This window comes from Eretmochelys imbricata, chromosome 1, assembly GCF_965152235.1.
Source record: "Eretmochelys imbricata isolate rEreImb1 chromosome 1, rEreImb1.hap1, whole genome shotgun sequence".
Classification (NCBI taxonomy): Eukaryota; Metazoa; Chordata; order Testudines; family Cheloniidae; genus Eretmochelys; species Eretmochelys imbricata.
In genome coordinates, this window is record NC_135572.1 from 238,817,589 (window position 1) to 238,833,641 (window position 16,053).

Here is a 16,053-nt window from a genome sequence, read left to right on the forward strand (position 1 = left end):
GGCCGCTGGTTACACATAGCCAGACACCAGGATGGTTAGAAGAGCACAGGAGGGCGTGGTGCGCATCAGAGAAGCTTTGAAAACCAGTTTCATGACTGGCCAGGCTACGGTGTGAAAGTTCTTTTTGTTTCTCCTTGATGAAGCCCCCCACCCCCTTGGTTCACTCTACTTTCCTGTAAGCTAACCACCCTCCCCTCCTGCCTTCGATCACAGCTTGCAGAGGCAATAAAGTCATTGTTGCTTCACATTCATGCATTCTTTATTAATTCATCACACAAATAGGGGGATAACTACCAAAGTAGGCCAGGAGGGGTGGTGGAGGAGAGAAGCACTGGGAGGGGTGGTGGAGGAGGGAAGGACAAGGTCACACAGCACTTTAAAACTTCTTGAATGCCAGCCTTCTGTTACTTGGGCAATCCTCTGGGGTGGGGTGGAGTGGCTGGGTGGCTGGAGGCCCCCCCACCGTGTTCTTGGGCGTCTGGGTGAGGAGGCTATGGAACGTGGGGAGGAGGGCGTTTGGATACACAGGGGCTGTAGTGGCGGTCTGTGCTCCAGCTGCCTTTCCTGCAGCTCAACCATATGCTGGAGCATATTAATTTGATCCTCCTGTAGCCTCAGCATTGAATCCTCCCTCCTCTCATCACGCTGCCACCACTTTTCAGCTTCAGCCCTCTCTTCAGCCCGCCACCTTTCCTCCCGGTCATTTTGTGCTTTCCTGCAGTCTGACATTGTCTGCCTCCACGCATTTGTGTGTGCTCTGTTAGTGTGGGAGGACAGCGTGAGCTCAGAGAACATTTAATCACGAGGTTTTTTTTCACCTTCTAATCTTCACTAGTGTCTGGGAAGGAGAAGATCCTGTGATCCTTGAAACACATGCAGCTGGTGGAGAGAAAAAAAGACAGTGGTATTTAAAAAGACACATTTTATAGAACAATGGGTACACTCTTTCTTTCACGGTAAACCTTGCTGTTTACATACATAGCACATGTGCTTTCGTTCCAAGGTCCCCCCACCGCGTGGCTAGCCCCAATCCCTCCCTCCTCCCCATGGCTAACAGCGGGGAACATTTCTGTTCAGCTACAGGCAAACAGCCCAGCAGGAATGGGCACCTCTGAATGTCCCCTTAAGAAAAGCACCCTATTTCAACCAGGTGACCATGAATGAGATCACTCTCCTTGGGATAACACAGAGAGATAAAGAACGGATGATGTTTGAACGCCAGCAAACATACACTGCAATGCTTTGTTCTACAGTGATTCCTGAGTAAATGCTACTGGCCTGGAGTGGTAAAGTGTCCTACCATGGTGGACGGAATAAGGCTGCCCTCCCCAGAAACCTTTTGCAAAGGCTTTGGGAGTACATCCAGGAGAGCCACTAATGCCAGGGCAAATTAATCATTAAACATGCTTGATTTTAAAAAACATGTATAGTATTTTAAAAGGTACACTCGCCAGAGGTCCCTTCTCCGCCTGGCGGGTCCGGGAGGCAGCCTTGGGTGGGTTCGAGGGGTATTGGCTCTGGGTCCAGGGTGAGAAACAGTTCCTGGCTGTTGGGAAAACCGGTTTCTCCATTTGCTTGCTGTAAGCTATCTACAATCTCATCATCATCATCATCTTCCTCATCCCCAAAACCTGCTTCCGTGTTGCCTCCATCTCCATTGAAGGAGTCAAACAACACGGCTGGGGTAGTGGTGGCTGAACCCCCTAAAATGGCATGCAGCTCATCATCGAAGCGGCATGTTTGGGGCTCTGACCCGGAGTGGCCGTTCGCCTCTCTGGTTTTCTGGTAGGCTTGCCTCAGTTTCTTAAGTTTCACGTGACATTGCTTCGGGTCCCTGTTATGGCCTCTGTCCTTCATGCCCTGGGAGATTTTGACAAATGTTTTGGCATTTCGAAAACTGGAACGGAGTTCTGATAGCACGGATTCCTCTCCCCATACAGCGATCAGATCCCGTACCTCCAGTTCAGTCCGTGCTGGAGCTCTTTTGCGATTCTGGGACTCCATCATGGTCACCTCTGCTGATGAGCTCTGCATGGTCACCTGCAGCTTGCCATGCTGGCGAAACAGGAAATTGAAATTCAAAAGTTAGCGGGCCTTTTCCTGTCTACCTGTCCAGTGCATCTGAGTTGAGAGTGCTGTCCAGAGCAGTCACAATGGAGCACTCTGGTATAGCTCCCAGAGGCCAATACCGTTGAGTTGTGTCCACAGTACCCCAAATTTGACCTGGCAAGGCTGATTTCAGCGCTAATCGGGGGTGGATTAAGGAAATCAATTTTAAGAGCCCTTTAAGTCAAAAATAAAGGGCTTTGTCATGTGGACGGGTGCAGGGTTAAATCGATTTAATGCTGCTAAATTTGACCTCAACTCCTAGTGTAGACCAAGGCTAAAGATCAGATTTTCAAAGGGATTTAAGCACCTAAAAATGCCAACAGGTGCCGAGTGGGATTTTCAAGAGCACCTAAACAGTTTAGGCATCTAACACCCATTTAAATCAATGTGAATTAGGCACCTAGCCTATTTTTGGTCACTTCTGAAAATCCCACTAGGCACCTCTCTGCATCTTTGGATGTCCAAGTATCTTTGAAAATCTGGCCCTAAGAGCAAGGGCTTTGTCCAAGTGTTCTTAGCCATGTTGTATTGTGTAGTGAGCTGTGTACCAGTTTCCTACCAGGTTATTTCCATCCAGCCCAGTGTTGGATGTATGTCAGCGGTGCTTGTATATATGTGTGTGCTTTAGCATGCAAGGCATTGTGGAAGAATTAAATATTATGTTGATTGTTATTTAATGGTTATAACAACTTATTTTCATGAAAATAAGTTATTTGTTGGTTTTCTTCTTTCCTGTCTGGCACTCATTTCATTTTGCTTCATTTTCTGGGTAGCAAAAACTTAGAGGGTTTATCCACAAATCTATTTCTTTTTAAAAGATGACATGAGGATTTTTTTTTTTAAATTGGACTTTTCCTTTCCTTCCGAAGAAGGTCCGGAAGGATTTGAGGCTTTTTTTTTTTTAGGGGTTTTATTTGTTTGTTTTTCACTGTAGAAATATCAATAATGTCAAACCTGGTCTTCCCTAGTTGTGTTGAACAATAACTGGAAGGTATAAAGCATACTTAGGGTGAGATCTTAATCCCACGAAGAGGTGAATGTGTTTTTTCCATATGATCGATATTGAGGCTAAGGACGATGATGCTGTTCTAGCTTATGCTGGGGGACTACCCTCACATGCAGGAAAGTGAAAGGGGAGCTTAAAGCCACCTTTTTCTCCCCCTCACAGCTCAGCAGAGTTTGGGTGGAGCTGAGAATCAGAATCCGTGGGGCAGGTTCTCCACCATGCCTGAGTTCCAGGAGGACAATAGGGTGAGGGGCGGCAGGGACCTTATGGTGCCAGTTGTAGATCCCTGATCCTCAGCCATGCTGCCCCTGAACAAATTGGAGCTTCATAGGAACAGCTGTAATTGGTGCCACTGGAGCAAGGCCCTCATCTTAAATCAATGTAAATTTGGGCATAACAGAGTTGTGCTCTGCTGCTGCTTCTTCCCCTTTCTTCCTGAAATACCCCTGATATGCTGCCGCCTTTCTTCTTACACCAGGGATTGGGGAAGAGCTGGCACAGGATGGGTTAAAGCTAATTCTGTTCCAGCTTTCCACTGGCCTATTGTTTATCTGCAGGGGGGAATTTCTCCACTGATCTGTCCAATTCATACCACTTACGCGTCACAAAGTAGCTTTAACAGGGTGTTTTCTCCCTGAATGCTGCTCTGGTCTGTTTAATACGTTTTCTAAGCGGTGCCTCCAATCCAGCTCTTCTTCAGCCAAGAAGAGTAAACAAGGCTTATTTGAAAAAAAAAAAAAAATCCCGCAGTAAAAGGCTTTGAGAATTTAAACCTACTTCCAAGGAAGATTGTCTAGAGTATCGTATCTAATGATCAATCAGGAACTCTGTGCCAAATGCTTCAAGGATGTTGTACAGAATCTATCTAAGCATAGACATAACCAAGATTTCTCCAGCAAGTTAATATAATAACAAAAGTCCTGTTGAATCTGTGCAAAAGTCCTTTGGATGTATTGAAAGCTAATCAGTGTACTGTTAGTAGAGAACAAAGCAAGCTTAATGAAGATGATAGATATGGGAAGTGTTTTTTCTTTTAGTATGTTCCTCCTGTTGATTGGGTACAGTGTTAATGAGTTGGATATCAAATGAAATGGAAATTGCTTTGTGTTTTGAATTATCTCGTTTCATTTTTTGTCTGTCAGTGTTTCCATTAGAAATCCCGTTTTTAACCCAGCCATTAAAATGCTCCTGGAGTTGAAATTTAGCAACTTTGTTTTTTTTCCTGGATAGACATTTTAAATGTTATTTTCCTTTTAAACAAAATTTGGTTAAAATCAGTATGGCTTTTTATCTTCCCCTTAATTAGGGAGCATCTAAAAATAGCCTTTTCAGGCATTTTAACTGAATTTCCCTGTTTTTAAAAGCAACTTATTTTCTAAATGTGACAGTTTCAAGCCATTCATCCCCAATATACGCTGAAATATGTAACTTAAATTGCTAAATGTAAAATATATCTTATGACAGAGAGATGCAGGAAAATGGCAACAAAATATTGAGACATTAATATAGCCAATAATATGACCTTAGTAGAGGATTCAAGATGATTCACACGCTTAAGAAACTTTAAAACTTTATTTTCACTGCAGTAAGTGTGATGATCCTCCAGTGGTCAATGGGGATAGAGCTTGGGACCTTCAGGACTAGGTCTTTTGCCATTTGATCTAACAGAGTAGCTCCCTTAACTGGTGGTAATAGCAGGCTCTTATCCTTTCTATGGACAAGCTCCTATAGGTAACATACAACATGTCTGGGCACAGTATTACATGCTCCTCTAAGCAAACAAAGTGTGCAGGAAGATGCTCATGTGGGTAAGGCACTGGGCTGGAATTCAGGAGTTCAGTTCCTGGCTCTGCAACTGACTTCCTGTGTGGTCTTGGGCAAGTCACTTAAAAAGCACTATTTCTGACTCAGTTCCCCATTTGTAAAATGGGGCTGCTGCTAATGTCTTCTGTCTTTCACTCTTTGTCTCTTACCTATTTAGATTGTAAGCTTTTTGGGGTAGGGCGGCCTTTTACTAAGTGTTTGTAACAGTACCTAGTACAGCAGCCCTGCTCTTATCTGGGGCCCCAGGGTGCTCCCAGAATATGCATGATAGGTCATCTCATGCGCCACCATTTTGTGAAAGTCTCTACCAGTGCACACTATCAATAGGGGTTGAGCATGGGAACTTCAACACCAACATCTGATCTTTTCAACTGGAGTGAAGCTCTTATCCTTTAGATGGACTAGCCACTAGAGTGAGACTTCTCACACTTAGCCAGCATGTTACATAAGACAGACATGGCTCACAGTCTGAGTACATAACACTCTGCAGATGACAGGATTTATTAGTACTGTCTAGATTTAAAAGAAGGTATTACATTCTGTACACTGTGAATCCCTTTTATTGTAGATGCTGATCTAGTAAATTCTGTTTCAGTGAAACTCCTTTTTAATTGTTCGATCCTGTGAGGTGCTGAGAGCCTTCATGTGGTGCTGAGCACCCTCTCTCCTTCGATTTCCATTCAGTAACCACCCTCAAAGCCCTCATCTCTCTGCAGTTTCAGCTCCCTAGTGAACTAGAATCAGTCACAAACTGTTCCAATGAATTACACTGTGCAAATTGCAGTTACAATTACCAGTGTGCACATGCTCGTAGGACCATAGACTGGAGGAAAACTCTCACAATGCCTATTGACGTCAGTGTGAGCCCCATGTGTGCACACGTGCATCAAGTCAGAATATAGCTCATTGTGCTGTTTTGTGAAATAAATGATACAGCTGTACTTTATCCACTCCATGAGAATCTGGAGGTTAGAGGTGGCTGGATGTTGTGCAGATCTGGGTCTGATGAATCTGTGACTGCTTGACTACGTGCAAAATCTCCCCCATCTGTGTGCATCGCATCCACACCGATTCCGCTAGCTCTGGGTCTGCAGGAGTAGCAGCAGAGTGCGGCTTTCCTTATGACTGCTTAGTTGACCCTCTTTATTTGGGTATGGCACAGGAACCAGGATATGCCCTTGTAAGATGATTGCTCTATAGTTACTTGTGCGTTTCCTGGATCAGTGTTTAGGTGTGGAACTGAAGTCGCACAAAGCTTGCCACGTAATGAAACACATTTTCTACTCTTTCTCTTAATCAATTTTCAGTAATTAGAGGTCTGAAGCCCAGACTATTATTTTGTGGTACTTTTTTTTTTTCCTTCCCCCCTAGCATAAGCTAAAAATGCCCAAGTCTGAAATTGTTGAAATACAAGCTGTGGAGGCCTAGTATGGTTGAGTTATTGGTTCTTCATTACAGGAGCTGTTGGAAACATACTGTACTACTTTTAAAAAGTAGCACACAATGAAGCTGTTTAAATGATGATTTATGCAGTCCCTCTGATCCGAGCTATGTAATTCATAATGCATGGCAGTCATACTATATATTAGCTGCATACTTCTCCTTATGCTGGCTGTTTGTTGAAATACAGTTCTGTATGTTAAAGTAACACTGGAACGGATCCATTGACCTGAAAATGCCTGAAGGATCATTTAGCTCAAGTAGGGCCTATTTTAGTTCTGTTTTCATATTTATAGTCTAAATATCTGCAGAGAAATTGTGGATTTCTACAATAATGGAGGGAACTTTTTACTAGCATTCTATTTGCGACTCTCCTATTCTTTGCTAGGCTGTTTGAGGGACCCTGAAAGTGTATTCTATAAATCAGGAAAAGGAATGGATTTGAAGCATTAAGACTTTATCCGAACTTAACTTTGTGGAGTTTATTATAGCTTTTGTGGTAGTGGGAGGAATACTGTAATTAAAGATGCACCTCAGATCTGCCCAGGCAGACTACTAGCCCCACGGGGAGCCCCATAGACATCAACAAGGCTATGCAGATTAATGGTAGCTGAAGATTTTGCTCTGTATTTAGAGTTTTTTCTCTCTGATTCCTCCAGTACCAAAACTAAAAGTTGAGCCAGTTTGCTTTTCTTTTGTGTGTTATCAACAGAACTGTTAACTAAGTTCTGATTGTAGGATCAGATTCTGCCCCCAGTTACACCTGTGCACTTCTGTTGAAGAGAGTGGAGTTTGCATACTGTAACAGAGCAGAGTTTGGCCTGAGAACATTTATTGCTCCTGATGGTGGACCAAGCAGGAAGAACCCGTCTTGACCTGGAGAATCAGGTTGTTTTCAGAACTGGCATTTAAAATAATCTTATTTAAGTAGTTTATTTCAAGCTCCTTGAGGCAGGGGCTGTCTTTTTGTTTTGTGCTTGTACAGCCCCCAGCACAGTGGTGTCCTGGTTCATGACCCGGGTTCCTAGGTGCTACCACACCACAAATAGTAATAACATTTGATTTTGGAGTAAATGCGAGAAAACTTAAAAAAAAAAAAAATCGATTGTCATGCTGTCTGGTGCAGCTCACCACTGAGAGTACCATCCTCAGGACAGACTATCAAAAAACAATGCAAGAACTCCAAATTGGTTGTGTGTTCTATGCTTAGATTTCACCAACCACGTAGCAAATGTGAACTCGCAAAGCGCTGTCACAGCCTTAACATGGAGTCACAGACAATCCCCTTGGGCATCCTCGTCTATCTTGCTGCCTCGGCAAGCTTGCCTTTTGTGACAGATGGTCCCTTACACCAAATATCACATCAATATTCAGGTTACTCCCAGTCCCAAAGGACCAGTCACTTACCTCAGGTCAGTGGTACTTCAGATCTCAAACCAAAGGCAATGCTTGTGGCCAATCCTGTAAACTCAAGGTTTATTTACTAGGAAAAAGAAATCAATTATTTACAAGATTAAAGCAGGTAAACATACACACACACGAGTTACAGTCAGGTTTCAAAAGGTAATAGAAACTGTTATAATATGCCAGCTCTCTATGTCATTTAGGCTATCTCGAGCTAAACAGCTGAGGACCCCTTGCTTATGCCTAGAAATCTTTGCTCCTCAGAGTTCAAGCAGCAGAGGAATAGTTTCTTCTGGTCAGGCATTTTTATTACCTTTCGTCTACCATTCGAGCTGTGATGGGATGAGGGCTTGTGCATATACCCTCTTCAGAGGTGTGGGAAAGCAATCAACAAAGTTTTTTGTCCCCTGACGTTCCACAATGCCTTGTCTGTTGTCTATAGGCATTCTTTTGTTGGGGAGGAGATAACACCTCTTGTGGCAAACTAATATTTCACACTTGGTCATGCATCTCCCCTGACTGTAGCAGGCATTTTTATAGTTACAGAGCAAACACTTCCCTGAGTGCTCCTTTAATGCCTTGGTTGACTAGTGGCCTAATGTATGTTGGGCAGGCTTCCTATTTCTGATGTAAATAAAAAAAAATCCTATTGTTAGTTTTTGCAACTTTAGCAAGTTGCTTCTCAAACTCTTTCTTGGCCTACCTTGCTGTACTTTTACACTTAACCTGCCACAGTTTGTGCTCCTTCCAATTATCCTCATTATGTTTGACTTCCAAATTTTAGAGGATGCCCTTTTTGCCCATAACTGCCTCCATTACTCTGCTGCTTAGCCAGGGCAACATTCTTTTGGTCCTCTGATTGTCTGTCTTTTCTAATTTGGGTTATACATTTAGTCTGAGCCTCTATTATGGTTCATTTGAGTAGTCCCCATGCTGCTTGCAACCTTTTAATCCTTGTGGTAGCTCCTCTTAATTTCTGTTTAACAAGCATCCTCATTGAGTTCCTCTTTTTAAAGTTAAATGTTACCATGGTGGGTTTTTTATCACCTCTACGAGGATGTAATGGTTGCTACTATCGAGCAGTTCAGCTATAGTCACCTCTTGGACCAGTTCCTGTGCTCCACTTAGGACTAGAAAAAGAATTGCCTCTCTGGTTGTGGGTTCCAAGGCTATCTGCTCCAACAAGCAGACACTCATGGTGTCTAGAAATTTTACCTCTGCATCCTTTCTTGAAGTGACACATAACCAGGCAATACGGAGATCATTTAAATCCTCCATTATTATTGAGCTTTCTGCTTTTGTAACCTCGCTAACGTCCTGTAGCATTTCAGTCTCCATCCCCATCCTGATCAAGTGGTCAGTAGTTTGTTCCTTCTGCTATACTCTTATTGTTCAAGCATAGAATTTCTGTCCATAGAGGTTCTATGTTACAATTTGTTTCATTTAAGATTTTACTTTATTTGACTCTTTTACATATAGTGCTACTCCCCCACCAGTGTGACCAACTGTGTCATTCCTATATATTTTGAACCTGGTATTTTCATGTCCCATTCATTATCCTCATTCTCCCATTCCTGTTTCTGTGTAATAGAGCTATTTTGGAGTTCTAGTTGAGAAGTTATGGGGACCAAGAGCTTGAGACAGGATTTAGAGTGGGCATCATAGAGGGAAGAAAACAAGCTGTTAAAGCAGACTTTCAAGCCTGTCATGCTGGCTAAAGGAAATACCGAAATCAGTCAGAGCAGCAGAGCAGTCTCAGTAGCGGACCTACAGACTTGTGCTATGGCACTAAAAATAGCAGTGTAGATGTTCTCACTTGGAGTGGAGTTCAGACTCTGAGACCCACCTCCCTTGCTGAGTTTGAGCCCAAACTCCAGCCTGAGCGGGAATGTCTGTGCTGCTATTTTTAGTGCTGTTGCCTGAGCTGAAGTCTGTACACCCGGATTCTGAGATTTGCTGCCTCAGGTGTGGTTGTTTTTTGAAGTGTAGATGTACCCTTGCCTACCTCAAACTTATGCCAGTAAAACCACTATACATACTTATAACCTTTATACATGCACACCACACTGCTCGTGCTTAAAACTGACTTGTTTAGATACCTATGCAATATTGCAAATACTGTGATGACATTATATAGTTATTTCTAATACTGGGGAATGCTGCAAATACTGAGGCAGAACTGTTTCATTATCTTTTTGAAAGTTTTTTTTATGTACAACCATCGTGTGTCGGTGTTTGTCTGGATTTATGTCTACATACATAAATGATCATCTCCTTGCCTATGTCTTCCAATGTCAAAAGTTAAATTGTAGTAATGCCGTTAAACAATAATACTTTGTGTTTATTATTGTGTAGCATCTTTCACGCAAGCTTCTTTCACTACTTCACAATAGTTTAATTCATTAAGCTTCACAATCCCACTACAACGTAAGTAAGCATTATCATCTCCAATAATAATGGCTAAACTGAGTCACCCAGCAGTTAAACACTGTCCACTTGACTACGTCTTCAGTGCAAAAGAGGTGTGTGTTTATATATGTCTGTGTGTGTGTGTAAGTAAAATCCTAATGGAGACAATGCATTCTAGTTTTACCTCAGTGTAGTTAGTCAAGGGCAAACCCAGGTGGGAGCTGAAGCGTTGACTTTGACTGGCTACCTTGAGATAAAAATTACCTGTGCCTTGTCTCCACTAGGGTTTTACATAGAGCTAACTATCTCAATGGAAAAATACCCCCTTCCCCCCCCCCCCCCTTTTTTTTTTTTGTACTAAAGATGTAGCCAGTGGAATTGAACCCTGGAATTTTGATTTTCAGATGCTGGCTTTAACTGCTGAGCCAATGTGCATAATAGGTGACTGAGCAAAAATAGGATACTTGCTGAGTATAAAATCAGTGTAAAAACGATGAGACAAAGTTATAACGAATGCTTTTCTTTTTCAGCTTAATCCACACTATCCAGATGGGAATACTGAAGGAAAGGTCGTGGTAAGTGGAATGCTTTCTTTAAATGTACTGCAGGATATTTTGTTGTATTCTCAATCTAATATAAAGTATCAGCCCCGGGTGGAAGGGTTATTTTTGTTTTACGTACATATGAAACACAAATTATTCAGCCTCTTGGTGTATCATTGTAGCCCATCAGGGTACTGGGAGGTGTAATTCATTAAGGTTCGTAAAGTACTTTGAAATCTTTGGATGGAAAGTCCTATAGAACTGCAAAGTGGTGGTGGTTGTATTTGTCTATTCACCTTTTCCTATAAGGCCAAAACACTGTTTCAGTTCTCCAGAAACCAGGAGAAGGAAAGGGAAAAAGAAGAGGGTCACAGAGTATTGAAAAGATCACAGCAGCACTTTTGATTACTATAGCTTCTATTAGAGTAGATTTCCTTCTGCTTTGAATTCTGCTACCGCCGACCTTGGGCTCTCTGTATAAACAAAAGCACAACTAAGAACTATTGTTAGGAAAAGTTTTTCTCTTGCTTAATAAAAATGTGTTTGGTTTCCAATTGCAAATGGAACACTATGATACCTCTATACTATATTGGGGACTGAGTTGTTCAGAGGTTGATAATGGGCTAGGGAGTCTTTCATGTCTAAGTTACTTGGTTGAATCCAGTGTCATATCGGCATGTACCAGCTGGTAATTGGTATTAACCAGTCAATACTGTCTGGTGGTTGCATATGTGTCATTAATTGGTCGTCTTAATTCTTCTCAAAGTTGACAGATTTCCACATTGCTCTTTAGCACTGGGCTCTTTAGCAAAGAGACCAAGGACAAAATAAACTTGGTTATTTGTTGAGTTCTGAATCAGTGCTCAGAGCTGTACAGATCACAGAGAAGACAAAGTCTCTGTCCAAAAGGAGCCGATAGCCTAAGGTCTGACTCTCCAAACGTTTAACCAGTGCATGACACATACTGTCAAAGTCAGTGGGGCTGTTCATAGCAGTTAAGTGTTACTCCCAAATGTATTTGCAGGGTTGGATCCTTAGAAAGGAGTCTTTAAGCTCATACATGGAGCAGTGAGACTGAGCTACCCTAGCATCCCTAGAGATTTTCTTCAGATCATCGTAAATGCACATGAGAGAGTATAAACGCTTTGGCTTACAGATCCTACCCCATCTAAAGCAGAGCATACGGAAACTGCGAGTAGGTCTACGCTGCAATCAAAACCCTGTGGCTGGCCATGCCAGCCCATTCGGTCTCACAGGGCTCAAGCTAAGGGGCTTTTTAATGCAGTGTGGACGCTTGGGCTGGTTTCTGGGCTCAAGGACCTGGCAAGGCAGGAGGGTCCCAGGGCTTGGGCAGCAGCCCAAGCCTGAACATCTAAACCACAATTAAACAGCCCCTTAGCCCAAGCTCTTTGAGCCCAAGTCAGTTGACACTGGCCAGCTGTGGGTTTTTAACTGCAGTGTAGACGTACCCCTCTGTGGCCTAGTCTTGCCTAGGATTTAAAGATGTGATTGATGATGATGGCTAGCTCGATCTAAACCACAACTTCTAAAATGCTAGTCACGGCAAGGCAAGTTGAATGTTAGCACATGCTAAGGTGGTGGAGTTAAAGCCTGCTGGGAATCTGTTACCAACCAATCCAAGTGTTCAAAATAGCGAGTCAATCCTGTCCCGCTCACCAGCCAAAAATCATGAGATTGACTTAAAAACTACAAGGTTTTTAAAAATAAATGTGGGGACGTTTTTATTTGTCTCCTGTTTTTTAAGCCTTTAGGGAACTCATTTTCAAGCTTTTCTCTGTGCTAGAATCTTTTTAAAATGATTGCTGAGGTTCTGACAATCACATGACTCCAGGAGCTGGAGCTTTAATAAAATGCCAAATGCTTTGAGGATTGACAGCACACTTCCTGATGTATGGCTTTATTGGTAACTCAGCAATACTAACCAAACATAAACCTCAACCTACAGTCACTCCTAGTTTTTCCTTCCAGGACCTCCTCTGTCCTAGTTCCCTCTGCACCCTCCTTCCCTTTATATCCAGGTTGGAGCTAGTTGGCCCCATCTGCTAGCATGATTCAGCAGTAACTACTTTGAATCTTCGTGCAAACAACTGAACCTAGTGTTTCTGAACAGAAGAACCATGCATTCTTACCCAAGGTTTTCCATTCTGCTATCCTGTTAGTGTGGCAATATTGGCAACTCTCATGATTTTTATCCTGAGGCTTGCGATAATTAATGTTTTTTTCAAAGCCACAACTCCTGTAGCTGAGAATCTTGCTTTTGTTTATAAAATATATTTATATTTCTAGCCCTCATGGTTGTGGAGAAAAGTCTGAACATGTGAACCAAGTGCACCGTATAAGGCACAGAAACCTAGAAGTCTAAAAAAAAGAACTCCAGTCTTTTAAAAAAGCTTATGATTTTTAAGCCAAACTTTTTGGGTTTGGCTCATGATTTCTGAGTGCTTGCCACTGACAAAGCTGGCGTGGGGAAGCCTGTTCTGTTGCTTCCCATACTGTAGCTCCTAAGGTAGAATAAAGTTAGAGGTCTGTGGTCTGTAGGGTTGTCAGTTTGGATGCTTTTTCCAAAGTGTATAAAAAACAAACAAGAAGTAACTCACTAACCCCTCCATGCAATATTGGGGTTCATTTTCCAGTGCTCCAGTAACTAGAGCTCTGTGCTTGTGACAAACAAGCACCCCATTTGCAAGTTAGGCACCCCAATCCCATTGGATTTCAATGGAAACAGGGCTCTTAATTCTCTTAGGATAAAATTTTCAAAGTGCCTAAGGGCTTGTCTACATTACCTGCTGGATCGATGATCGCATCTAGTCCTGACACGATAAATCGACCGCTGAGCGCTCTCCCGTCTGCTCCAGTACTCCACCGGAGTGAGAAGCACAAGCGGAGTCGACGGGAGAGCGTCAGCCGTTGATTTACCACAGTGAAGACACCGTGGTAAGTAGATCTAAGTTATTCATGTAGCTGAAGTTGCATAACTTAGATCGATTGCCCCCCGCAGCGTAGACCAGGCCTCAGTGACTTATGAGTCTTAAGTCCCATTTTTCAAAAGTGAATCTGACACTTAGGAATCTCAATATTACAAATATATTACAAATCAATAGGGTTTAGGCTCTAATTCACTTTTAAAATGGGAGTTGTCACTTTGTCCCTTTTAAAAATGTTACCTTTAGGCTCTTTTGAAAATACTGCCAAATTGCCTAGTGAGGAAGAGCTTTAAAAATCCTGTTTCGGTTTCTGGTAATATTTGGCCTTACAATGAAGGTCAATACACTTGTTACATATTTTTCCCCTCCAAAGCCTAAGAGACTATGTAACATGAAGGTCTTCCTGTAATTTAGAACCTTTATTAAATGCTGCCTTCTCCAGCTTTTGAAGATTGGAAGGTTATAATCTATAGTGCATCAAAAAGTCAGCGCTGTATGTTACAGCTCCCATTTAAATTCAGAATTGGTGTATTACGCTGCAAAGAAGTCTGTTATTTCCAGTCACACAAATGTATAGCATCCACAGGGACACCATAAACATTGGGAAAATGTCAAGAACAGCTGGGAGCCTGGGTTTCATTAATTCCTTTCCCTAAGAAGGCTGTCGCCTTTGGAAGGGTAAACTAACTCCCTCACAAATGAATCTTTGTGAGATAGCACTAATCCTAAGTATTTCCAAACTGGCATTTACTGTTGTGATTTCTTGGCGGTGATTTTTATATATATATAATATATATATTTTTTGCTTGAATAAATAGGGCATTTCTGCCATGGAACCAAAAGGCCAGATCCTCAGCTTGTGTAGTTTTGACGTAGCTCCATTGAGTTCAATGGAGTTTTGCTTTACATCAGCTGAGGATCTGACCCAGAGAGTGTTTTCTTTCATATATAATTCCCAGGTGGAATTTTTTAAAAAATACTGTGTCTCTAAAGGCTTTTTCCTTTTGTCTTCGAGCAACTGAGCTTGTTTGTTTAAAAAAACAAAACAAAACTTTAATTAAAATTTTATTATGTGTAATGCAAGTCATCTGGTTTAAACAAGTGGAGCAGTATTTTAAAAGGCTCGGCTAGGAATTAATTTGGTAATAAATAATCCAAAAAGCACAGTTTAAAAATAAGTGTCTTTAGCTTTAAAATGGTAGTGTGTCTGTGCTTATCTAAAGCCAGCAGTCAGACCACTTGAGAGGCTCTGCACTTGCAGTGAGAGAGAGAGAGAGAAACACACATGGATGCTGACACTTTATTATTCTGCTGTTGCACACAGGTCTGAATCAGCTCTGAAAACGCATACATTGTTTCTTACAGAATGTCTCTGGCTCCTAACAACAGAATTGCAACGTGATGTCTCTGCTAAAAATGGGATGACTCACAAATGAGTCAATAGGGAAGGTGTTATAGGCGGCTAACTGCTGTGCTGTCTGCCAGGGTTCAGTAAAATGCAGGAGCAAGGGTAGCCATTAATTTACTCGTTTTTCATATAGAATTTTTTAACTCGTCTAACCTAAACAGTTCTGTTCACATTGCTGCTATATGAAAATGCTGGTTTTCCAAGAGCATACTAAACTGGGTTAACATATTGAGATATTACATTGTACTGGATTTAACAGGCATTTTAAGAAGTCTGGCTGTTGTTAAATTTCATTTCTACTGAAGTCTGTAGAGTATTCATACAGGAACAGGGCATTATCCCTGTCTGTCTCTATGCCACAGGAGGTGGTTTTACCAATTGGAATTGTAGATTGGGTTTGCATTCTAAAAGAAATGATCTTCCAGGTCTGTCGCATTTTTGCACTGTTCTGTGCAGTTAAAATGAATGCTCCTCCATAAGTGAAGCCACATGCAGGTCTCCTGAATTTTAGGTATAAAAGACTGGGGATAGGATGTAGTTGAACAGTGGTGTCTCTTGAGATCTGTGGTGGCGAATATCTACTAGCAAACCATGCTAGTCGCTGTGAAGTAGAGTAGTCTAGTGGGCACTTGGAAATATCCAGGTATTGGGAAGGAGAAGTCTGATTTTGCCTGATTTATGTTACCTCTGGTTGGACTATAGTATTTGGCTCCAATTACATTAAACTTCTGTTTCACAACATAAAGAAACATTATATGTTTTAGAAATTCCTTCCTATATAATATGATGTGTCAAACCAATGGCGGTAATCCAGTATCTGTGAAATTTTCTGTATTTTATATATAATCTACTGTAATTGGTTTAAAAAATATGCATAATGGGCTGAAATTTACAAGTCTTCTCAATTTTGTGCCGATGCTTTTTTCCAGATTGCATACATGACAGTGTTATCCGTTGTTTAGGAGT

The 16,053-nt window shown here is 41.9% G+C and overlaps 1 protein-coding gene across 2 annotated transcripts in view; it reads left to right on the forward strand.

Annotated features, from left to right (window-relative positions):
- ITPR2 (inositol 1,4,5-trisphosphate receptor type 2) overlaps positions 1-16,053 on the forward strand; it is a 340,705-nt gene that overhangs the window by 99,163 nt on the left and 225,489 nt on the right. For both annotated transcript variants that reach the window (XM_077826251.1, XM_077826259.1), the window contains exon 10: positions 10,723-10,767. In XM_077826251.1, the coding sequence (XP_077682377.1) occupies positions 10,723-10,767 (45 nt within the window). The remainder of the gene's footprint in view (positions 1-10,722; positions 10,768-16,053) is intronic.